The sequence below is a fragment of the Lagopus leucura genome, unplaced genomic scaffold, assembly GCF_019238085.1.
Source record: "Lagopus leucura isolate 7727_CA_CO unplaced genomic scaffold, USGS_WTPT01 Super-Scaffold_100001, whole genome shotgun sequence".
In the NCBI taxonomy this organism is placed as follows: domain Eukaryota; kingdom Metazoa; phylum Chordata; class Aves; order Galliformes; family Phasianidae; genus Lagopus; species Lagopus leucura.
Genome location: NW_024962262.1, coordinates 37348310 through 37374432, shown reverse-complemented (window position 1 = coordinate 37374432; position 26123 = coordinate 37348310). Strand labels below are relative to the sequence as shown.

The 26123-nt window shown below is 35.4% G+C and overlaps 1 protein-coding gene across 7 annotated transcripts in view; it reads left to right on the top strand.

The window, feature by feature from the left end:
- Positions 1-26123, top strand: part of FGF14 (fibroblast growth factor 14) — a 393469-nt gene that overhangs the window by 266887 nt on the left and 100459 nt on the right. For 6 of the 7 annotated variants that reach the window (XM_042867550.1, XM_042867554.1, XM_042867555.1 and 3 more), the window contains 2 exons: positions 15241-15351; positions 24621-24724. In XM_042867550.1, coding sequence (XP_042723484.1) covers positions 15241-15351; positions 24621-24724 — 215 coding nt within the window. The remainder of the gene's footprint in view (positions 1-15240; positions 15352-24620; positions 24725-26123) is intronic. The other variant, XM_042867553.1, reaches the window with a different exon arrangement.

Genomic DNA, 26123 nt, shown 5'->3' with positions numbered 1-26123 from the left:
CATGTTTTGCATACCACTAAAAATAAGTTCTTAGAAAAATGAAGTGTAGCCTGCTTGACAGGGCCTCTTGCATTGGTTTTAATGAAGAACTTAATAAAGAATAATCAAAGCCTACAATATGCCCTTGCATTCTGTAGAAAAGTGAATGTGGCTTGTGTATCAAATTTGAACAAGGTCTGTATCAGGGATTTCTGCTATTTTCTGTGTGTAAAAATAGAGAACTGTTCCAAAGTCCTCTAAAAAAAATCATAAAATCATAGAATCATAGAATGGTTGGGGTTGGAAGGGACCTTTAAGATTAACTAGTTCCAACCCCCCTGCTATAGACAGGGATACCTCCCCCTAGACCAGGTTGCTCAAGGTCCCATCCAGCCTGGTCTCAAATTCTTCCATGGAGGGGGCAGCCTCAACCTCTCTAGGCAACCTGTTCCAGTGTTTCATCACCCTCACAGTAAAGAATTTCTTCCTCATACATAGTCCAAATCTACCCTTTTTGAGTTTAAAGCCATTTCCTTTTCTCTTGTCTCTACCTGCTCTTTTAAAAAGTCCCTTCTCAGCTTTCTGGTAGGCACCCTTCATCTACTGGAACGCCACTAGATCCTCACAGAGCCTTCTCTTCTCCAGACTGAAGAGCCCCAGCTCTCAGACTGTTCCAATAGGAGAGCTGTTCCAGCTCTTTGATCATCTTTGTGGCACTCCTCTGGAGCTGCTCCAACAGTTCAATGTCCTTCATGTACTTCACATACCACGGAAGCTCTGGTGAACATGACTGTTTTATGAATTAGAAATATCCTTTCTGTTATTTTTTTCTGGCTACCTTTAGGAGAGGGAGAGGTCCTAATTTGAACTAGTTGAAGTGTTAAGTATTTCATGCTGTAGTTAATTGTTATGAGATACATGTAAATATGCATGTGAGATGTGATGTAATGGTAAACCATACAAGGTTTCACTTATAGGATTGTACACAAAGCACTGCAGCATCTATGGTGAAGATAACAGAGAGTAACCTGCAGGCACTGTACCAAATTATTCCTGTAAGAGCTCATGACTGTTAGAAAACAAAACAAGTTTGAAGTTAGTGTGCAAGCGTGTTTGTGTGCTGATGGGATTAAACTGAGTGGGTGCCAGCTGAGCTCAGCACTGCTTCTGGTGGAGATGGGCACTGCCTGGCCTGCTGCTGGACTCAGCAAACCTTGCTCTCACCCTCGGAAGCTGAGGTGCCAGATGTGAAGCTGAAGGAAGCAAAGGGCAACATTCAGTTGAAGGCTGTCATTTAGGACACATTGTCAAATTTACATCAGTTGTTCCAGCTCCTTGGTGATACCTGCTAATACTGGTGCTATTACTGGAAAGTAACCTGAAAAAAAAAAAAAAAAGAAAATTGCTGTGGAAATCCTGGGTTTGAATTTCCTTGTTTTCAATCTGTAATCTTTCAGCTTCAGTAACATTTAAGTTCTTGGTATAAAAAAGATGCAGGAAGCAATAAGAGAATTTAATATTAATATTCAGAAAGCAGTGTAATTTGTACTTCCTAAGCATGCCTTTTTGCCCTTCTGAGAGCAGTGTCAGTCTCTGCAGGGGTTAACAGGGTGCTGCTGCAGTACAAACAAATGAATCCAGAGAATGGAATTGATTTCTGTTTAAAACACGCTAGTTGAATGCTGTGTTTTGCAAAGGAGTTTTCAGGACAAGATTCCAAGTGAACGGTGGAGTGGAAAATGTTGTGAGAATCATCAACAGTTGACAGATTAGGATGCTAAGCAAACTAGTTTAAACTTAGTTGTGCCCATATGGCAGCATTTGTTTATAGTATAGGTGGGTCTCCTAAAAAGAAAAAGAAACAAAAAACATATAAGAACTTGAGAGGGTTATTTGGGTCACATCATAAATCCAATCCAAACAGAATAGTCTGGGATAGGCTGAAGTTGCTCTAGGAAGGAAAGGTTCATCGAAAAACTTCCGTATCTCCTGAGAACAAACTGTGCTGAGCACTGCACGATGGCTGTTCTGGGTGGATAAATAAGCTCTCTTGGGTGTAATTTTCTTAATGCATTTTTGACCTTTGCTTTATAGAAGAGTGAAGTCATACCTCTAGCTGTCCATTTCTGTTCGCCAATATGAAGGTACAAGTGCAAAGTCCTGCAGCTGGGTAGGGGCAATCCCAAGCCCAGATATAGGTTTGGTGGAGAATGGCTTGAGAACAGTTCCGAGAAGAAGGATGTGGGGGTGTTGGTTGAGGAAAGACTCAATATAAGCCAGAGATGTGTGCTTGCAGACTAGAAGGCCAGTTGTATCCTGGAAGCATAGCCAGCAGGAGGTGATAAAGGAGGTGATTCTGTCCCGCTACTCTGCTCTCGTGAGACCCCACCAGGAGTACTGCATCCAGTTTTGGGTCCCTTAACACAAGAAGGACATGGAGCTGTTGGAGCAGATCCAGAGGAGAACCATGAACATGATCAGAGGGCTGGAGCATCTCCGCTACAAGGACAGGCTGAGAGCTAGGATCTTCAGCCTGGAGAAGGCTTTGGGGGGACCTTATAGTTATCTTCTAGTATCTGAAGGGGGACTACAAGAAGGCTGGGGATGGACTTTTTAAAAGGGCAGATAGTTCTATGATTCTATGGTTCCATGATTCTATGATAAGGAGTTCAGGGTAACTTGCTCAGATGCAGACTCCATACATGGTCAGTGGAATCTCACTTGTTTGGACTTTGGAAGACACCAATTACAAGTTGTGGAATTTGTTTTGTTTAGTGTCTTCGTATATGTAATTGATCATCTATTTAAGAGAAAAGTCCAGACATGGCAGGTAATGATATTGTTGTATCTGTTTTAGACCAAGCAAACAGCGAAGAGAGAAGCTATCATCATTGAATTGTGATTCAGCAGGCTTGAGGAGTTTGTTTTGGTTCTAGTTTTGGTTTTGCCAGTTTTGTATTACACATCATAGAAGAAAACACACATTCAGAACTTCTATGGATCTTCACTCTGAGTCACTGCTCTACAAAATATACTGATAAGCTGTTAGTTGTTTTGGTTTGTTGCATACAGCCAGAAATTACAGACCATTATTTCCCTGGTAGCTACAAGGTGTAGTTAAGATAAAGATAAAGATAATCTGAGCTTTTCCATAATTTTTAAAGGAGAACATATGTGACTGATATTTTTTTTATTTGTTTTATTTACTTAGGTTTATGGATGTGTTTTAGTATTAGAGTTGGACAACAGATAGGAGTGCAGTTTTGTGTCTTCCTGGCTGCTCAACTTAGGTGAAGATACACAGTTAAGAAAAGATGCTGGGCTGAAGAATATAGTAAGCAGGAAGTGAAATGTGAGAATCAGGGCAAAGTGAGCCTGTCAATTGAATAGACTTTAAAAAGGTACTGGAGGTAGATGTATAACCAGTTCTTTATGCTGAGGGAGATGGACTGGAAGCAAAGGAAGATTAAAAATGTGTCATGATGTCACTGCAAGAACACACATGTGATGAGAGATTTGTTTTTATTTCTTATTTCACTTTAAGGTTATGTATTTAAAAACTCTTTTTTTTTTTTCCTTTTTTTTTTTTTTTTTTTTTAAATTAATCTTTAGCTCTGGAGACTGAAAGTCCTTTCAATGGGTTTTGAGGTGTTTTAGGGTATGTTTCCATCAAAACTAACTCAGGTCCTTCAAAACCCAGCAGACCTTTGCAGTTCTTTTGAGATTTTGTAGAGTTCTTTTAATTTTTGGAGGTGAATAACAGGTACTATATATTTCACAGAGCTCTTGAGGAGCTGATATAGTCACTGCTGACCCTCCACCATATCATCAAAACACTCAGAGCATTTACTCCTTATGAATTAACTATCTGCTTATTTTTTGGTAGGTGCTACAAGTATAATTCTACTTAGATTCTGGTTAGTAGCTAAACCTTACGGATTAAATAGCCAGAGAACCAGTGTAATCACGGTGGGACAAACGCTCAGTTATTATTTTTCTCTCCAGAGATATTCACCAGCTATTTGTATTGATTTTGTTCTTGCTAAAGAGAGGTTTGAGTCATACTAGTTAGAGAGAAGCAAGGTAACAATATTCATATGATGGTCTCTCAAATAAGAGTTTGTTAAGTCACCATTTATGGCAGTTTTCTGTGTTCTGTCTTGCATCAGTGTCAAAATATACTGATTTCCTTAAAAACCAGCTTCTGGAGTCATTTCATAAGAGTTTATTTTCTGTCTACATGTTTCATGGTAGCAGAGCCATTCAAGACAGAAGAAAAAGAAAAAAAGTGCACAATAAAACTTAAGTCATGGACCAATTCAACCTTGAACTCAAAAAACCAAGCAGGAAGTACCTCCAGTATAGGGACACTGCTTTGAAATACAGATTATAGAAGTAAATCTGCAATGCTGAATTAGAAAGGGAATAGACTATATCCTTAAAGTACTGGGGATTATTTTCTTGTATCACTGGCTGAAGATCAGTTTTCCAAGCTGCTTCTCTTAAGACTACCAAGTGTATTTAATACCAGATTATGAGATCTTGCAGTCTGTAGGCAGAACAAGATTCTTGTCTTTCTCATATATACAAATTGGAAAAAAACTTCATCTCAGAAAATCAAAACAACAGTGTATTTCTTCCTTTGCTGTCTCTCCACATTTTTGCATTCTTGCAGATGTATAAGTGCTTGTACACAGAGTAGAAGAAAATATAAGGAAATGTCTGCTCTTTCTTCTGCAGGTCCCCGCTTAATTAACACTTAGTTACACTGATAAAAAAAAAAATTAAAGAAAAACTGAAATACTTAGTACAACCTATTGTTTTCTGGTTCAAAGAGTTTTTAATAATCCCCATCCTAAAACTTATGACATTTTTTGTGTATATCATTTAAAAAAAATGCAGTAGATACATGATTATACTTTTTGGATATGTTACCTTGATTTGATTTGCCGTTAGGGGTTTCAAGATTAAACTATATGTAGCAGTGCTTTTTGAAAGAACAGTGGAATGTTATAAAAGCACTAAGTAATTATTAATGGTTCTGTGTGTAATGATATTAAAAATTCTTTTATAGAGCTTCCATATGAACAGATGACAGTGAATTCATACACAGATATACATTTTTCTAAATAAATAGATCAGTTTATTCATATTAACAGTGCAAATTTAAGCTTATCTCATGGGAACATTGTAATCTTGCTTTATACAAAAACGATACAGATTGCTCCTACCCAATAAATAACAAGTACAGAAATGAATATTTCCCTCTTTCTTAATGAGATTATCCTTTTCACAATGGATAATCAATAATTCTCTTACTCTGCCCGCGTATCTTTGGAGTCCTCTTTAAATCTCCAGTAATGTTACTTGTTCATGAAGTGGACTGAGATGTAATTTGCATTTAGCAGTTCTCATTTTTCTGGGACATTATTACTTTGTAAACAGACCTCTTCAAATCATACTGTTTAATGATGTGGTTTGACAGGAGTTTAATGCTCTTGTTCAACATTTTCATCAGTGGCCTGGATGAAGGGACAGTGCACCCTCAGTGAGTTTGCTGATGATAGGAAGCTGGGAGGAGTGACTGACATGTCAGAAGGCCATGCTGCCATTCTGTGAGACTTGGACAGGCTGGAGAACTGGGTGGAGAGGAATCTGATAAGGTTCAACAAGGGCAAGTGTAGAATCCTACACTGTGAAAGAATAACTAAGCACATCAGTACAGGTTTGATGCTGACCTGCTGGAGAGGAAATCTGCAGAGAAGGACTGGGGTGTCCTGGTGGACAGGCTGGCCAAGAGTCAGCAGTGTTCCCCTGTGGCCAAGAAGGCCAATGGTATCTTTCAGTGGTATCATATCAACGATGCATAAAAAAAAGGTGGACAGCAAGTCAAGGGAAGTGATCCTCTCCCTCTACTCTGCTCTGATGAGTCCTAATCTGGAGTACTGTGTTGAGTTCTTGGTTCTCCAGTTCAAGAAAGAGAGGGAACTTCCAGAGGGAGTCCAGCAAAGAGTGACAAAGATGATGAGGGCATCTCCCTCATGAGGGAAGAATGAGAAACCTGGAGAAGACTGAGAGGGGTTTTTATCAATACTTATAAATGTCTTAGGGGCAAGACTCAAGTGGATGGGGCCAAGTGGTCAAAAGGACAAGGGGCAGTGGACACAAACTGGTAGAAAGGAAGTTCCATCAGAATGTTAGGAATAATAACTTATTTACTGTGAGGGTGACAGGACACTGGAACAGGCTGCCCAGAGAGGTTATGGAATCTCCTTCTCTGGAGATATTTAGAATCTGCTTGGATGCTTTCTTGTGTGACCTGCTGTAGGGAACTGCTTTACCAAGGGGGTTGAACTCAGTGATCTCTAGAGGTCCTTTCCAACCCTTACAGTTCTGTGATTCTGTGATTTATGTTAAAGCATAATGATTAAATAACAATATAGGGAAATAAATAAATGTTCAACCAGGGAAAATTTTTACTTTTTCCAGTTTTTAGAAGTTTCTAAGTCAGTTTACTAATTCATATACTTCTTAGTAAAATCTGTCAGGTATAAATAACTAATTCCTGTTTAATACATTTTAAACACTATATTAATACTTAATTAAATTATGATCTTGTAAATTTTTATTTCCTTTTGAGTGAATTTTTAGTTCAAATATTAAAGAAGTTTGGTTTTAGTCACAAGTTAATGTTTTTATGGTTTTATTAATCAAGAGTTTATAATTGTGTACTAAATTGTTAGCGCAGGTAGAAAATGAGTCATGTTCCTGTTGGCTTTCTAATGTATGTATTTCAATCTGTCCTAATCTCAGCTCAGTTCACTCAACCTAAGTGAAGTGGAAATGACAATTTGTGAATTTTTTTTTGTGATTTTATAAATTGCTTATGGTGGTGTCAGTAAAAAGTTAAGAATACTGCACTAAGACATATCTGTAATCCCTACATTTTAAACCTGGAAAGGCCTTTGTGTTATTTAGCTACCAAAGAAAATTAAACCTCATTGCTCTCTTATGAACCTGCAACATATATTGCAATTCTTTGCTACTCCTTTGCAACTGAATAAAATCTCTTTTACGTCAGTTATCAGCAGTGTAATTTACCTGCTTGCCTGCAATTTTAAGGCAAGTCAGTAGTCAAAAAGAAAATTTTCTTGAAAATAATGCCTTCCTTCAATATTTTGTGCCTCTGGCAAGAAACTAAGAGTATGTAGAACACCCTCTGTTGTGGAGATACAGTTCAGAAGTGATTATACTGCTTATCTAAGCCAAAGGAATATACTGCTTCATTCTGTTTGCTTTTATGTATTCTGTCAAGTATTAAATGAAAATAATAAGTTAAGGACCTTTGCCACTTGGCACTATTGAGGAAGATTCCTCTATATAAAAATAGAAAATAGAGTGTGGTTCAAAATATAATATAATGCATTGCAAATTATCCTGCTATCTTCTTTTCATTGAGCATTGCCATGATAATTTGGACTACTTTCTCAATAGATTTCTTAGGCCCTTTCCAAATCCCATTCTAAGTCCATTTGTGAAAGAAATACAGACTGAATTCAAATATTTCATCACTTTGTGATACAGCATGAAAAGAGAAACAATCAAGATTTTAAAAATAAATATAATGTTTAATCATTTCATTCTAAAAATACAAAATATCTAGGAAAAGGAGAATCAGATTAATTCTTTGATAAATCAAAATTTAAATGGTCATAGAACCTATCAAATTGTGTTGCTTTATTATTTTCTAAAGTTTGGTTGTTCATGAAGCATTTTTATAGGAAGTTATCAAAACTGACTCCACTGCAAAAATGAAGGCACAAAAATTGCTTAACTTCAGTATCCATTATTTAATGTTTCTGTTTTGAAGATAAATGTTAAACAATATTTTGTATGATGTTTTACTGTCTGAATTCAGAAACAAGAATATATTAGTTAGAACTAAGATGTTTAAGTATGCAGGGAAGTCCTAAAGAAAGTACTATAATGAGGTTGAGTTTTTTTGAAGAGCAAGAAGATTCATTAAAACAGGATACTTTTAGGGTTATTTAAAATTAAAATTAATTAATTAATTAAAATAAAATTCCCAATAGCATAGCTAGTGTAATATAGAATTTAGACAATAGAATTTTCTTATTAGCATTTTCAAATAAATTTCAAGAGTTGAGTACAATTGTTCAAAGATGAATTTTAGTGTCTGTGGAAGATTATGCCTGTCAGGCAACAGTTAAATCCTTGAAACTGTGATTAGTGTTAGTTGGGTAACATACCACCAGGTATTTTAGACAGTGAGAAATTACACACCATTGAATTTCAATGTATTATAAGAAACTGGGCCCCTCACTAGAAGAAAGACAGTGAGGCCCTGCAATGTGTCCAGAGACACAGCAATGAAACTGGTGAAGGGTCTGGAGCACAAGTCTTATGAGGAGCAGCTGAGGGAGCTGGGATTGTTCAGTCTGGAGAAGAGGAGGCTCAGGGGAGACCGCATTGCACTCTACAATTTTCTGAACGGTGGTTGTGATGAGGAGGGGTTTGGCCTCTCCTCCCAGGCAACAAACAGGACCCAAGGAAATGGCCACAAGTTGTGCCAGAGGAGACATAAGGAAGAACTTTTTCTCTCAGAGAGTGGTCAGGCACTGGAATGGCTGCCCAGGGAGGTGGTAGAGTTGCCATCCCTGGCAGTGTTCAAGAGGCATCTGGATGAGGAGCTATGAGATATGGTTTAGTGCTTGTGGTAGGGTAATGGGAGGATGATTGGACTAGATGATCTTACAGGTCCTTTCCAATCTTGTGATTCTATGATTCTATGATTCTAAATATGGATCAACAGTGGAAGGCAGTACTTGGAGAGAAATGACCAACAAAACCATATGTCAGAAGGTCAGAGTAATTGAAAATGTACAGTATAGTGCAGTAGGAAGAGAAATGCAAATTACTGAAGAAAGTTACTAATTCTAAACTACCATGATCTGTCGAAAATTTTTGTTTGAAAACCATGTGGTTTCATAACAGTCTAAACCTCTTTCCTTCCCAAGGAACACTCTACAAAAATAAGATAGCTGGTAGAGGAGACTGTTACCAACTATGCTATTGGCAAGTCTCATTAAATCCAATCACCCTGTGAATCTGAACAGATAAAAATTATCACAGTGAGAAGCCAAGTTGATGCAATTCTACTGACAATAACATTTGTTTAAGTAAAACCACATAGGAAGAAGTAAATTTCATGTAGTTAAAAATATATTGTAGATCCTAGAGATATAACATCAGTGCTCAAGAGATCCTGTTTTGCAGTTTACACTAAAAAAATCCCAATAGATAGGCAATGACACCAGCACAGAGGGTATGATTCTATGCTTTCAAGAAAAGCAATCATTTTGCAGAACTCTGACTTGCTTTCGTAGTTTACGAAGAAATTACATCAAGATGGTGGAAATGCGAATGACAGCACAGACAGATAGGACTTTGTGTCTCTCTTAAATATGTTCTCAATACGAGGTTCTGCGGGAGATGGGTTTATGATGTTAGGCATGAATGGACAAAAAGTATAGTTAAAAATAAACACCAAAGTTGAGTGCTCTGCAATCATTGTGAAGACAGAAAAATAAGTGAACACAGAGAAATAATCTGTCTAACAAAGCCACAGCATTTCAGAATAAGTACTATTATTACTTACAGGAACACGGAATAATGGAAGCTATTGCTTTTCTGAGTTCACATTATGTCCTTTTTCTGTCTGTCCTGAATAGAGCAAAAATTTTCTATGAAAGATATTTTATTTTAAAGACTTTAATTAGGTTTAGTTTTCTGATACGTACTATAAGATATTGAAAATATTACTCCTAAAATAAGAGAACACTGATATATAAATGTCCATATTGTATCATTTTCTATTAACAAAGAGAGGAAGTAAAAACAACACAATCAAAAAATTAGAAACAGAGTTTCTGATTGTCAGAGAGACTGACAAGACAGTTATAGGAATAAAAAGAGTGTGTAAGGCTTTTGAATGCTTTTGAAGAGCTCTGTTATAAGAAGAGTTGCAGGGTTTAATATTCAAAATGAAGGAACTTGATGGCTTTAAATGAACATTCAGGTTTTTGTCACCCTTAAATGCACAAAATCTTCTATTTTGAACTCTTTATCAGCTGTGTGCTTTAAGAAGCCTTCCTTCTTGATTGTGTAACACATATCAGAGGACCTGCTTTTCTGAGAGTTGGGGTGATTGTGCCAAACCTGCTGTTTTGCACCCCCAACAACATTAGGAGAATGATGAAATTCACTGTATTGACTATATCTCTCAGAGTAATGCCAAAAAAAGTAAAACAGCAACTGTGAGCTTGAGAAAAAGACCACTTTTGGAAACTGGGAAAAGTGTTCCAGTAGAAAAAGGAATACTTTAAATGAGAATCAAAAGAAAAACAGGGGAAGTGTCATTTCACATGGGATTTTGTCCCTCCTTCAGAAACTGGAAAATATTTCTAAATTAATGAGTAGTACTGACACGTTTTAAAGTTTTGTATGGTCTTCAGACATTAATATGAAACATTAATGAGTTTCTGCATGAAAATGAGGTGCTAGAAGCTGCCTTTAGCTGTGTTTTAATGCATAGGCTCTAATGTTACCTGTATTGGCCAAACTGGCTTCAGCCATGAAGACTGCACAATTCACAATCCAAAACTCTACGCTGCACTATAATCAGGATACTCTTTTGTGAGAAGGGGACAAAAAAATGGCCTTCTGCACATCTGCAGCCTTAAGAACTAGCTGGTAGGTGGGTATGAGGAATGTGAGACACACCTATGCTTTGAGTGAGTGCTATGCTTCACAATTTCACAAGAAACCTGTGAGTTACTTTCCTTTTTTTTTTTTTTTTTTTTTATTTTTTTTATCCTAAGAGAGGTTCGAGATGTTTTTGATATTTCATATTAGTTTTAAATGAAGATTCTTGACCTATATTGACAGCAACATCAGGGAGCAATAAGGCAGTCAAGGTATAGTGACTATTGGAGCAGCACAGAGCTAAAAAAGGTGGCTGGTGTATTCCAGACCACTGTGAGTTTAGTACTGAACTGTCTGAAACTTAAAATGCAGGATATAAATACAAAAAATAAAATATATCAAGTGCAAGTAAAACGTGAAGGACCTAGAGCTGCCAGCAGTTAGCATGGGTTTAATGCTATTCTATATGAACAAAGTATACTTCTTGATAATGCCATTTGTGTGACTCATTGAGGAACATGTGTCAGATCAGTAATTGGCTGGTTAATGCAGTTTATTCTCCATATGAGCAGATAAGAGATTAAGTCGCCCGACCCTTGCCATTTCTTTGTGACGTCAAATGTATTTAGGTCATTTACTCAAAAGAAAGAGTAGCTAATAAGTGCCAGGCCAAAACAAACAAGCAAACTAAAAAAAACACCACCAACAAAACTCTGGTAAATATTATTTATTTTAAACTATAACTTCAATTTTAATTCTTAAACTTTTGCACCAAAAACAAGACAGAAGGAGCATGTTGTAAAATCAAAACTTCAGTGGATTTTAAGTGATTTGTTTTTCATGATATTAAAGTATGATGGGTGCCCTTGCCATTCTTTTAGCATTGCAAATTCATCTATGTCTGAACAGAAAAGTACAAGTCGCAACAAATTTTTAATTTTTTACCTTATTTATTTTAAAACTATACAACTTCTGAGGAGTGAGGGAAGAGGAGACGCTAAAACCCTCCTGTTTGTAAATAGAAAACATTTTGTTTTGTTATTTGGCTGCATTCTCTTGTCTTTCCCTTTCATGTAGGAAGAAAAAGCATGTGTGGGATGTTAAAGGCAAGGGTAATAGTTTTCTGTTTATCTGCACAGCTGTGATGGGAGTTACAAGCATCAGATATCAGGTGCACCTATGTAAAGACAGCATTAATCTTTTGGGTGGGTTTTGGCCGCTGCTTTTAGCATACGTTTTCGAATAGACAATAATAATAAAAAAAAGGTGTGAGCAGGAAGGATTTTGGAAACTCATTTGCAAACTGAAGCAGAGAGTGTTTCTGTGATATTATCCAGTGGCAATGGTTAGATAAAATGCTGTAATAATTCAGGGACCAGAGGATTTCTCTGTACTATTTGCTGCCCATGTGTTTCAAAAAGGACCTGAAATAATCATTTATCTTTCTGCATGGAAAAGGGATGAATTCTTTGCCTAGAGGGTTTGTCTGTTTCTTCTTTAAGATATTTACCTTGAGGCTGTATGGAATAGTCCTTCTGACTATTGCTTATTATGAGATTAACAAGTCATTGCATGCAACACCATCATTAAATTTGCTTTGCCTTTTTGCTAGGATTAAAAAAATACCATGTCTTGCTGTTAAATTCTCCCAGTATTTTGAGCACTGTTCAGCTAAAACATTTAGTTTGTCTCTTATTTATAGATCCGAGATGCTATTTTAACTAAATATGGCAAGCAAGAACAAGTAAAAAAGTGTCTGATTCCATTTCCTGACACTTATTAAAGTTTTAATTGTGGTAAGGACAAGTAGAATCTTGAAGCAGTAAAGATCTTCATAGGAGGGTTGGTAAATAAGATTCTAATAACCCACAGGAGAAAGATTAAAAGTTGCAATTGCTACATTTTGTGAGGAAAAAAAAGACTTTTTCTGCTATGTTTTGCTCTATAGAGATAATAATCAAAATATTAATGAATATCACATTATTAACAATTTCAGTTTTGGATGAAATATTTAAGTGAAAGAGACATGTTTTGTGAAAATTTTGTTCAGTTCTCTTACAACCAAAACTAATAAAACTGTATACCTAATAAGATAAAACACATGTCTAGAGTCCTTTATATTCATGTTTTTAATAGTTCTTATTTTGCTGAACTTGAGCGAACGAACCGATGAGGAACTCATGCCCTGCCCCATCAAAAACCCTCAAATGCTGAAACACATAGCTTCTCATCAGATTACTTTCATTCAAATGTAATTTTTGCCCAGAGATGTAGTTGATGCCCCATCCCTGGAGACTTTCAAGGTGAGGCTGGATCAGGCCATGGGCAATCTGCTTTCGCTGTGGTGTCCCTGTTCATTGCAGAGGACTAGATGGCCTTTGAAGGTCCCTTCCGGCTCAAAGGATTCTATGATTCTAGTTTGGGACACCTGGTAAAACACCATTAACTTTAAATAATGCTTCTGAAGAAAATGATTATGTGATTTCTTGTTAGTAGATTTTATGAATAAATTTAAAAAATAAATAGATTGATTATAAAAAAAACAATGTTGAGCATCATTTCTAAATTTTATACTTTTCCCTTGAAGCAGTAGGAGCAAGAAGTAGGTTGACCCTAATTAACCTTCTATGCAATAGTTTCTTTAAGCTAGAAGCTGATTTTTTTCATGTTTGTTTGGATGTAGGAATGGCTTTTCAAAATGCTGATATTTTTCCTGCAAATACTTTCTAAGCCTGTAGTTGTAAGAATTTTGCTTAAATTATTTCCTTCAGTCTTTTAAGATGTAATATACATATGTATAAAGCAAGTAGATTTAACTTCCAGTTTGGAAGTACATATTGAAAGCATGCACTGGAAGAAGTAACATCTTTTATTTTCAAATGGTGAAAACATTTTTGAGTTGCCTGATATAGTTAAGGCAGTATTTTGAAGCAACATAAATTTTATGTATTTATATATATATATAATATATATATATAATATAAATATTATGTATTTATATATTGTTTTTAAAAAATGATTTTTTTCTTGTACAAAGACAGGAAAACTTTTGCTTGTAACAATCCCCAGAAATCAAAACTTATAGTTAATGAAAGAAACTAAAACAAAAACAGACAAAAACTTTTGATGTGCTTAGATGTTAATTATGGAATATTTATATTATTTATTTTCGTGTCCTGAAACTTTTAGTGCTAACATTGCTAGTAACAGTTTCTTTGTGTATTTAAGGAAAACTTTCAGTTTTCATAAATACTCCATGAACTGAGCGTTTGTACAAAACTTCAGAACATTCCACTTAAAGAAGGGTTTTCTTATTAGTGTTTACTCCTTTCCTTAGGATAATGTAAGTAATCCAGCTTGACTGATAGTGAGAACAATTATAATCAGTTATAAACTGGCCACAGGTTTGCATGAAAATTGTTTCTGCCTTACTTAAAAATTCACTGTTCATTTTATCACTTTTCTGTCTCAAAGTCTTTATGATTTTCGTTCATTATTGCAAAGCTGTGCATGATGAGATATAGATGCTTTTAATGCCACGTCCCAACATATGTATAGTTTACTGCATGCCTAAAGTTGGGCCTAATATTTTATGTGTAAATATATTACTAATAGTATCGAGTATAAAGCACAGGTAGTGCTGTTTGTTTTCTTAAGATATGATGCCCTTTTCCTCAGCAATGAACCAATTCTCCAGCATCTTGATATGTGGTTTTGTAAGGCACTGTTCTTGAGATGAATCAAGTTGTCACTTGGTAGCCCCCTACTCTATGCTTGACAATGATTTTCACAAATGCAGAGTTTTAAATAGTGTACCTTAAATGTTCAGCCACCTGAATTTCCCATTTACTTTTAGCTTACTCAGGTAATTTTCATTTTGTTTTCTGCTGAAGAAGGGTTATGGCAATCATCTTGCTATTACTGTAAATGTTATTCCGAGGGGGACTGGAGAGGACAAATGAATTGTATTTGACTCCAGGCTGGTATTTTGGGAACTCTTCAGGTGGGACTATTACAAAATACTGTACCAGACAATTATGTGACTTTGGTACAGTGTGAAAGAAGGCAAATGCTTTTATGCAAGTGATATTAAAATCTATGTTAAGTATAGTAAGTTACTAACATTTATGAAATGTGTGGTTTTTTAAAATTTTTTTGAAATATCTTGTTGATTTCTGCAAAGTTCTCTACTTGTTGCTGAAGTCTCTCTTTTTTTTTTTTTTTTTTTTTTTTTTTTTTTTTGTAGAGCTTAATGTAGTTTAAGACTATGGGTGCCTGGGTTACTATTCTTTTGTGTTTGTTTTACCACTGTTAATTTTAATTAAGGACATTCAAGGCAGATAAGAGGACATGAAACCGGTGTAATAATAATTCTGTAGAAAGATTTTTCTCCATCTACATCAGCAACCACCCTGTTCTAGTACAACTTTAAGATGGCAATGGTGCTGCATCAAACTTCCTTCTACAGTGAGAGGAAGTAGAGATAACTCTTGGAAAAAGTTTTGAGGCTAGTGACAAAATATGTTTGTCTTTCAGATCCCCAGCTCAAGGGTATAGTGACCAGGTTATATTGCAGGCAAGGCTACTACTTGCAAATGCACCCCGATGGAAGTCTCGATGGAACCAAGGATGACAGCAGTAATTCTAGTAAGTGACTGCCATAGGGGAATGTCTTAATCTCACACGCAGATTGAATCATTCAAGTGTATACATGCAAACACAGTTTTAATGTTTTTGGAAGATTACTGAATGTGTTTTGTCAAAAGGAAGAGAGTTCTGCCAATTGGAAGTCTAATAACCACCAGCACTTCTTGTACAGGACACTGGCCTAAACATTTTTCCTCTGAAGGTATAAGTGCCGTTGGACCTTGGGGGTGAGATATTTAGGTCAGCTTTTTCTTTGGATAGTTTTATAAAAATGATAAAATTATGTAATGTTTTTGAAATAAAACTATGTATTTAACAGAACTTTATCTTCAAATTAATAACAAAAAAAGAAATAAGAAATCCAAAATTATTTGCAAATCTGATCATATGAGCCTTGATTCAGCAAAACAAATAAATACATGCTAATGAAAATCCTGCTCAAAGCATATGATGAAATGTCTTGCTGAACTGGGGCTGAAGATTGATCATCCTACAGTCTGTCCCTATATCAGCAAAAAATGCCAGTGATTTTGACAGGATTTCTGCCAATGTAGGGACTGCTACAGTGGGAATTCTTCAAAAATACTCTAAACAAAACTGGTCTTGAAGGACAGTATTGATCACTACGTTGGTGTTATTTTCGTATGGTACAGCCATTCAATGTATGTACATATACAGCTTCAGCTGCAAATGTTAATTAAGCAAACCTATTCTTACTCTAGAAACAGTTGAGTTTTAATTTTTCGCTTAGCAGAGAATATGTGTATTTTGTTTAGTTTAATGATAACGGAGTATTTAAGTGATTCATTTATATATGGTCTTGGGGTCTATTTTAAGCGTTTTTAGTAAAAAAGATTTATCTGCTTATGATGCACTTAAAAATAAGCCTTTAATTTCATTTTAAAAAATGTTGGAATTAGACTATAGAAATTAAATTTAGGGATTTGAGAATTCTTCTTGAGCAAGACTCCCAATTTTACCTGTTAATGCATGGCTCTTGTATTTAACATATTTCATCAACAGATAGCATGACCATGTTTTACTATTCTACTTTTCTAGAACTGGGAAAAATAATTGATTAATCTACTTTGATGTATATTTCTCTCTCTGCTCAATTTCTGAATGTTTCTTTTTCTTTTTCTTCTTTTTCTTTTTTTATTTTTTATTTTTTATTTTTATTTATTTATTTATTTATTTATTCCTGTTCCTTGATGGTTTGTTTTTTTTTTCTTTGCTTTTCCTTGGTGTGTTCATGCCTCATGCCCACTTCTGTACTGGACCTAATATCAAGAAGTATTTTAGAGAAGCTTTGCCTTTATGAGGTCTAAGAAACATGTCTTAGAATGCAAGCTTCTATTTCTCTCTCTTCCTGCCTTTCTCTTATTTTCAGCTTCAGTGAAGAGGTGTGTATGACAGCAAAAATTTTGGAATATTTTATGTCATTTCTACTTTTGTCTCTTAGAAATCTACCATCATGCCATAGTTTCCTTTTTTCACTGTTATCAGTTTTACAAATCTTTTTTATTTTTGCTTACTGTGTTATTTGCCCTTTCTCTCCTCTCTTCCTCACCTTCTGGATTTCCATCTGTCTTTGTATCTCTAACTCCTTTCAATTGTTCCAAAATTCAGAATGAATGTTATATATTATAAATATTTTTAAATATAGAACTTGCCCAAAGCCAACTAAATTTCATATTTTGAATAAAAGCTGTTAGGTAATATTATGTTTTACTTCAACATTAATTTTTTGGCTAAAGTGATTCTTTCTACAGAGGAATTTTTTCTCTCCAGCCGATGTGCTTCAGTAGTCCAATTTTATAATAATGTTAATTAAAGACATATTAGACCATAAAGATGTATAAAATCAGTGTGCCAGGAAAACATACAATTTTCACATTAAATTTTGACAATATATCTAGTACTATCAACACTGTATCAAGAGTTAAAAAGATTGATTCGTTCAGTATAGTCATGAATATATAAGTGTTTCTTTTGTGCTGTCAATCTTTCTCCTCGGTTCTCTTCTCATTCCACTCTATTTCTTTCCATGTCTTGTTGAACTTTTTGGTTTTCATCTTTTTCTTTATTTCAGCATATTGTATTTTTTCTTTTGTACTTAAAAAAAAAAAATTGCTTGTGTATAGAATCCTTAGTCTTCTGATCTATTATTTTGTGAGCTCCTCATTGTGATAATTCATGTCTGATGCTTACCGGTAAATAAGTTTTGGCAACTGCAAAGGAGGAAGCGTGGCCCCATACTGTTGGGTTTCGCTTGGGAATGGGAAAATTTCTTTTGACCACTGAGCTACCAGTCTGCCTATTTAATCCACCCAGTGAGTGAGGAGATATATTATCTTTGAGTAGGACTGACTGTGTGCTTACCTTTCATTTGAACTGTGTTTTGTAAAAAGGGAGGAAATTGAGACTCCTGAAGGGCATGCATCTCTGTCGGCCTTCAAGGCATGCTCTGTTCTAATCAGTGTCACCATAGCCTGTGAAGGAGCCCTCATCCCCTTCACAGCTTCCAAGTAGCTTGCTGTTTTGGAGAAGCCAGTGAGTGAATATTGAGGGAGAAAAGATAAGTGATTTTTGTTTTGAGCAAGGAAACTGAAGCTTAGTCATTCTGCTACTTTCAGTTCTGCCGCAATTTATTCCATCAAGCAGTTAGAAAACTGCTTGAAGTTAAAATTCCCTGACGTGTATGTCATTTTATACTTATTCTATATGTACATTAGTAAACATAAAAAAAAAATATAATAACCATACACTATTGGAGTCCCAGTGTTATATAGTGTTAGTGTCTGGAAAGACTGAAATGTGGTCTGTTCAGATTGTTGGTACTCTTTTTTTGTCTTTAAAGCTTCTTGGTAATATTTTTAATGTGGCTTTTTGCTTCTACCTGAAGTCAAAATGAGTTCTACCAGTGTTTTCAGTCAGCTGTTGTAGCATATCCCATTGTAAAGTGTCAGCCATTGCAAAAAGAATGATGGGTTTCCATTCATTTTTGTAGTCTCCTTTTATGCATTTTACAAGACAGTGACGTTTTGTGATAGAGTATGATATAATGGATCTATTAGCTAGTATTTAACAATGCTAAGTTTCCTCAAATCACATCAGCAAAGTAGGGCTGTGATTTTGCCAAACTCTCAGTAATGTGTGTAGAGAGGCTTTATTACATTTCTTCTCTTATTTTAGTTGTTTCTCCTTTTTCCTTCATTCAGTGCCTCACAATTTCTGGTATTTGGGTTGGTTTTTTTTTTGTTTCTTTGTTTTGTTTTGTAGTGATGGTAGGAGTGACTGTGGTTAAAGCTGTAGGCTTTTTTACTTTTGTCTTGCTCAGTATAGCTGTCCCTCTCTTGCTTTGATTTTAGAGGGTTTACAGTAGTTCATAGTGGTTCTTGGTGCAAGTGGAACTTGCTCTAGGAGTAGGTGCTCACAGTGATCTCATGGGCCTCACTATTATTACTTTGGAAAAACAACGGAAGCTATAAAGCAATAGGTGTCCTTTTTGTGCTTGTAATAACAATCATTACATTCTGCTCCTGATCTCCCACCCAAAATATCTCGATTTCTGGCTTTGGTCTGTCTTCAGCATTCTGTCTCATGAGTGAATGACAGTTTTAGTACGAAGACTAATTATGTTTGGGGAACAGGGAATTCTGATTCTTTAATTTCTGAGATGGAAACTCCGAATCTCTTGGCCCTTGTGGCTTATCTATATTCACTTGCAAAGCATACCTCAGACAACAACCGCTGAAAAAATTCAGCATTGTGATATTTCCTTTGATGCATGGTAGACCTGATTTTAGCACTCAGATGTTGTTATTTGGGCCTCTTATGAAATTACAGTCATATTTAAAACATATTAAAATGCCATTGCTCATTTGTAGCCGTTATTCATGAACTGGTAAATATCAGACTTAGGACTATCCAAGCAACTTTGACTTAATTATGCTGCACCATGCTTTACTTCCTTCATGACACTTGGTGCCTAGAAGAGCTAGTATTCAAGAACTCATGCTCCCATTTAACATGCCTTTAGTTTCATCATTTAATGCATGTTCCTAGAGCTCCATTTATATTTTCCAAATTGATTATGGAAATTTTAACTTTTTAAATGTCTTTCTAAGGTACCTACCACTAGAATATTTTGGTTTGAAGATATTAATAAATAACCTTCTCAGCATCCTGGTAAGATAAAAGAAATAATTAGACATAAATAAGCATACGGAGATTAAAAAACAACATCTGTAATGTGGTTAAATATAGATTACTAACCTGAAATGTTTGCTGTCAGATTTTTAAGCTTCTATTTATTTATTTATTTATTTATTTACTGCATTTCTTCTTCAAAGAGTTGCAGAGGCATTTGGCTATCTATTTAACACTACCTTTACGAGTTAGGGTAAGCCCGTTTCTCCCACTGCTATACTCCTGGTCAATACGACAAGATCAATGAAGGCCATGTTCAGCCCTGCTGAAGCACAGCACATTTTAATAACATCTTGTATTACATCAGTCAGGTAGAATGTGTTTCTCCACCAGAAATTATTGGCATCTCTGAATATCAACTTTCCCATAGTCATTATCAACCTACAATTCTGATGGAATCATAGTTTTTGCCTATGGGCCTGTAGATGGAAATAAATTAAAGGGATAGTTGCCTTGATCTGACTGCAAATTTGGTCTTTTGGGAAGTTTTCTTAACTGATACCAGTGTAAGGCACATACAGAACAGAGAGCAAGTTATAAGCCTTATGCAATTGGTTTCCAGCAAATTTCTTAAGAAAAACAATTTTCTTGTAGCTATGAGCCAGCTAAATAGACTTTCTTGGGGATATCAAAATATCTGATCTCAGGCATTTCAGATCTAAAGGTAACTTACTGTGTCAAATATACAGAAAAAAAAATGGAAAAAAATGTGTTGGATTTGTGTTTTGCACAAGGAAAGGAAGGAGTTTTACTTATCAGAAAGTGGATTTTAGCTACAACTTTGGCTAAAAATTTTGGTAGATTAGAATTCAATTCAAATTTAGCCCAACAAACCTTTCTCATGATACCTAATGATGAAAATTCTCACTTCTGGTCAACTGTTGCAGTTAATTTCTCCCCAACTCCAAGTTCTGACCTTGTGTGTAATGTGAATAGCATTGGAGGATTAGGAAAGGGAAGAAAAATCAGTTGTTTTATTGTCATGATTTAGATGGAATGCAAAAGAAAGCTAATGCAGTGTGCACAGGCTCAGAGCTGCAAAGGATGAAGGGCTGTAGTCACACCATTTCTCTCAATTGCTTCCCTTGATTTCCTGATGTTCCCGCCTCTTATTTGTCAGTGGATTTACCAGTGTCTATACTTAAACATGAGACGTAGGAGAACTGAGCACTGGGCTGTTGAAGAATATTCTCTCTCAGCTAATATATGGACAAATTGGGCTAGATTTAGGACAACTGAAATGTTCAGTGACCAAACTCCCCACTTATTTTTGGGTTTGGATCATTGTTTTAAAGACAGATAGAAGCTAGAGGCATGGTTATTTTTCACCACCACTCATTTAAGGGTATAATTCTGGCTGTGTAGACCTGATATGCCGGCAAACTCTGGAAACAGCTTTCAACTCTTATGAAGCAGAATTTTATTAGAGTGGGGGATAACACAAGAAAATCTTAGGCAGGTTTTAAATTTGCAATTAGGTGTGGAAGTCCTGCTCTTAAATAGTACTGCACAGCCACATTCTTGAGGAAATTGATTTTCCTTTGGCCAACTTCAACAAGTAAAAGTCACATGCTGTGCATTACTAGTATGTGTTTTGCTGATCTCAGTATGAAGCATATCACTGAGCATTTATGAATCAGTTGTAGACTAGCCTACCTATTTTACTGAAGTCTGAAAGATTTTTAGTAGGCACTGAATATTCAGTGTGTGCAGAATTACAGCAATTCAGATCACACTCTAAAATTTTATGGCCTTGCACTAACTATAGCAACTTTGACAACATCTCATTAATACTTGGTGGCAGTGAAATATACATTATGTCCCCTCCTTGCTGCTTTCTAAATTCACTAGCAGCTATAAGATGTTCCATTAATTTTATATATTGTGTAAGACATTGCCATGTTGCAGACCTCTAATTTCCTTTCAATGGTTGTTGGTTTTTTTTCTACTTCTGCAATTTTATTTTTACTGGTTGTATAGTAAATGAAATTTGTGTTCCTCAAGTTTTGATTGAAGCATTGTAATTTCGGGTTATTTTTCATCAGCAGTTTGTCATGAACGACTTATTTTTTGTGCTTGTCTTTTTTTCCTCATACAAGTATTACTTGTTTTTCCTTCCTAGTGTCCTCAAAATATTTGCTGCCCTTCCTCTAATAGACTGTTCATATCCAGGTTTCCTCCTGGAATTTCTTTTCCTCTTGAAAGAAAACTAAATTAGCTACCTGTCTCTCCATTTCTTTTCCATTTATTTTTCAGTCCCCTACCAAAAAGTCCTGATGTTAATCCCCTCTAGTTTTGCTGTGACAGACTCATCCTCCACCACCCAGGATAATGCTTTTGTTGTTTTTGACATTGTTTCATTTGAGGGCATTATCTATTTTTTAAAAAACTTTCTATTTATGCTTGAATATATGAAATCTCTCAAGACATGCAGTGCTTAGACTATCCAGTCATAGGATATCTCGTCTGCCACTGCTATATTTCCCTGATTTATGTTTATCTTTTATAGGTTAGAGAGGAAGCCTTTTCGGTATACTGCATTTTTATAGAGACCAGCCCAATACGATCCTAAAATGACTGAAAATTTCAGAAACTACTGAAATAGTAATGCTACATATTTGTGTTACTTCTTATCTGAAATCATCTCTTCTATTCTTCTTTGTAAATCCATAACTTTGTTTTCTGTTCTTCCACACCCTTTTATTTCTACATCTGTAGGAATTTCTTTACAACAACAATTCTTAAATTTATATTGGCTCTACGTTTTCAGAAAAAAGGTCTAATGATAGATATGATTATGTGATTCTAGATCCTTTTTCTTTATGAGAATATTCCAGCAAATGTTATTTTTGAAGGAAAGCAGTTTGTTGTTTGTTTGTTTGTTTGTTTGTTTGTTTTTTCATCTGCTTCTGTCTTTAAATTCTAGCAGGCAACCCACTTTTTTTTTTTTTTTTTTTTTTTTTTTTTTTTTTTTTTTTTTTTTTTTCCCACTTCTAAAGATTTGATTTGATGAGCTTCATCATAAACTATAACTTTATATCTTGGGACCAACCAGGTGTTTTCATATCTTATGAAAATGTGCTCATTTACTGCAAATTCACTGCTCTTTTTCTCTTTATTTGGGCTTTGCCACTGGCACTCTAATTACAAGCAGCCTCATAGTCTACGCATTAAGGTCACAACTAAATTTTGAGGAATTCACTGTAGATACTACTGTGCTCCTGAAACATGGCTTTGTAAAACCATGAATACTTATGCCCATATTGAACATACAAGCTGTGCTTTTGGTTATCATCCAAGTTCTTGTAAATCCATAACTCATCCACAGTGGAAAAGCGCTTCGCATGAACTCTGGTTCATCCAGATCTTTCCTTCAGAGACTGATGTGTACTTTGCCTTTGTTTTCTTGAAACAAGTCAGTAAATTTAGTATAGTTGTGTTTGCTGCCATAATTCATAAAATAAAAATTGATCTGTGTCTTATCTGCTGAACTTTTGTATTTTTAATGAATACAGTGGGCAGTGGGGCTCTTCTAAAGGGATCTTTGAGGAATCTTGTAATCTTTTGGCTGTGCTTCTAGTTCTGAATTGGAAATACCACTTAGGGTCCTGTTCTTGTACTGCACTTGAAGCCCAGAAAGCCAACATTACACTAAGCTGCATCAAAAAAAAAGTGCAGCTATCAGGGTGAAGGAGGTGATTCTTCCCCTCTATGCTACTCTCATGAAGCCCCATCTGGAGCAGTGCACCCAGGCCCAGGGCCCCAGCATCTGAGGGACAGGGAGCTGTTGGAGCAGGCCCAGATGAGGGCCATGAAAATGATCAGAGGGCTGGAGCACCTCTCCTACAAAGACAGGTTGAGTTGCACTTGTTTAGTTTGGAGAAGGGAAGGTTCCAGGCAGACCTTATTGAAATAAGTCTTCCAGTACCTAACCAGGCCTACAAGAAAGCTGGATATGAATTTGTTATCAGGTAGTACAGTGACAGAACAAGCAGAAACTGTTTTAAACTAACAGAAGGTAGGTTTACATTAGATATAAAGAAGAAATTCTTTATTATGAAGGTGGTGAGGCACTGCAAGTTATTGCGCAGAGAAGCTGTTGTTGCCCCATCCCTGGAACAGTTCAAAGCTAGGTTGGATGGGGCACCTTGGTCTAGTGGAAGTTACCTATGACAGAGATCTTTGAATTAGGTGATCTTTAAAGGTCCCTTCCAACCCAAACCTTCCTATGGGTTTTCAGGGGAACAGATTACTTGTTTTTCTGCTATTTAACAATGGGTTTCATATAAAATGTGTGTATTGGAAGTAAAAATTTCTTATATTTTTACTTTTTCTGTTGCTGTTGTGAGAATAGTGCCCTTCTCTTCATACTGATTTTTTCAAACTAGTCAAAGCTGTGTCTTCTTTTGTTGTTGCAGAGGTATATATCATTGCTAGGGTATCTGCTATTAGCTGTGTTTTTCTAGTTAAATCATGTTTTTTTCCAGATCTTGAGCTTTTGAATATATTCTATATTCATCTCAATAGGATTTATGCACTTTTAGAGTCAAGCACATATTTCAGTGCTTTCCTAAATTAGGACAAGAATCTACCATTACCTGAGGCTTGTAGAAAATACATCATTTACAAAACCAATTTTTTTTTTTTTTTATTTGAAACCATGGGCCCCTTGAAACCAATCATAACAAATAAGCAGAAGATATGTGTTCTACAGGATATCTCTCAAGTATTGCCCTTATGATCAATTTATACTGGTGAAGAAAATGTTGGGCTCTTTGATTATTTTGAGATTGTCTGATATACTTGTGTCTGCAGTGCTTTGTATTTGCTAGTTAACGCTTATGCTTAATACTGTGTGTTGCAGGAATTACTGATACATAGACACTCAGGCTTTAATTTTAGGGGTTAACTTTACTAGTAACAAGACTTGCTGAATTAGTTAAATCTCAAAATCAGAAGATAGAACCAAAAGAAGTAGCTGTATTTCTTAATGTTGTTCATTAAAATATTTTAATAACCATAATATATTCATATCTGATCTTGTTTTCTCTTCACAGCGTTATTCAACCTTATACCAGTGGGACTTCGAGTTGTAGCTATCCAGGGTGTAAAGACTGGGTTGTATATAGCCCTAAATAATGAAGGTTTCCTCTACACATCAGTAAGTACCTTTCTGAACTCTGTTAGAGACAGAGCTGAAGATGAAATCTATGCTGGAATGTAGATGTGCAGTCACCTGCAAGAAGTACTGTAATGTCTGTATTTTTTATTTATAAATGTAGTACACCCACCTGTGTACTCATGTATGCATGCAGCATATCTGTAAATGATATATAATAGAAAACACTGTATGCTGTATGTGAGAGTATGTGTTAGTAAAACACATCTTTCCTGGTAAGATACACTGGTAGTGTACAATGAACCACAAAGATTATCATTTTCAATTAAGTTCTCCAGAAAATGCAAATAAAGACCTGCAGCTATTTTCTTTCAGAGTTGCTATTCAGAATCCAGAAGCTGCTAAACATTTAAGTTTGTTGATAAGACAATAATTATAATTATAAATTCAATATAAAAAGTAATTTATACCTTTAGGTTTATCGTAATGTTCTAACTGCATGCTTAGCACTATGGAATTTTTAATGTTGGCTATCAGAAACAATGTGAATTCAATGTGAAGAACAGAATTTTTGTAAAATGATCAAAGTATAAGAAAAATTCTTTTGAGTCATAAGCAATATTGCTGTATAAAGTGATTGGAAATGCCTCTGTTTAGGATATTCCAAAAGATTTAATGCTAATCAGTCAGTCGGTTATGAATATAAAAACCCCAATTTTGTGTAAATTAGTATCTTCACATCCTTTAGAAGACAGACAAACTTTAATAGGAGTAGGCAGTTCTGTCAAGCCTTAAGAAGGGGGCTTAAAGGATTTTTCATTACTATTTTTTATTGCCCTCTATGTCAAATTTATTTTAATAGTACTTTTTTCATTTCTTGCGTCGCATAATTCTTGATTTCCCACTGAGTTACAATACACTGCTTTGTTTTCAATATCCATTGAAAGGAAATTGGACAGATTAAGTTTCTGATGCCCTCAGGGGAAGTATCCTGTTTCTTTCAAAAATACAATTGTTTGGAAAAGCTAATTAGGGGGAAAAATGGAACTAATCTTGAATGTCAATGTCAAGACAAAGAGAAAATTGCTGTTTATAAGAGATCTGTTGAAAACTCTACCAGCATGTTGTAAAACATTTTTTTTCTTCTGTTCAAAACAGTAATTAAAAAAATCTAACACAAGAAAACATCATATGACATGCAATATTTTCTGTCAGAAGGAAGAAATTTAGAAAATAAAATATGGAGCTTGTAGTTTTAGCACATTACTGGCTTCCCAGTTCTATGTTCTTTTCAGTATGATGAACAGTACTTTTTTACATGTTACATGGTGATACTGCTACATCCCTGTCCAGTGCTTTCTGAAATAAGTTCTTCCTTCCTTCAAAAAGAACTGGGAATTTCATAAAATGTATCAGTTTCCTGGTAGGTCATTCTGTTCGA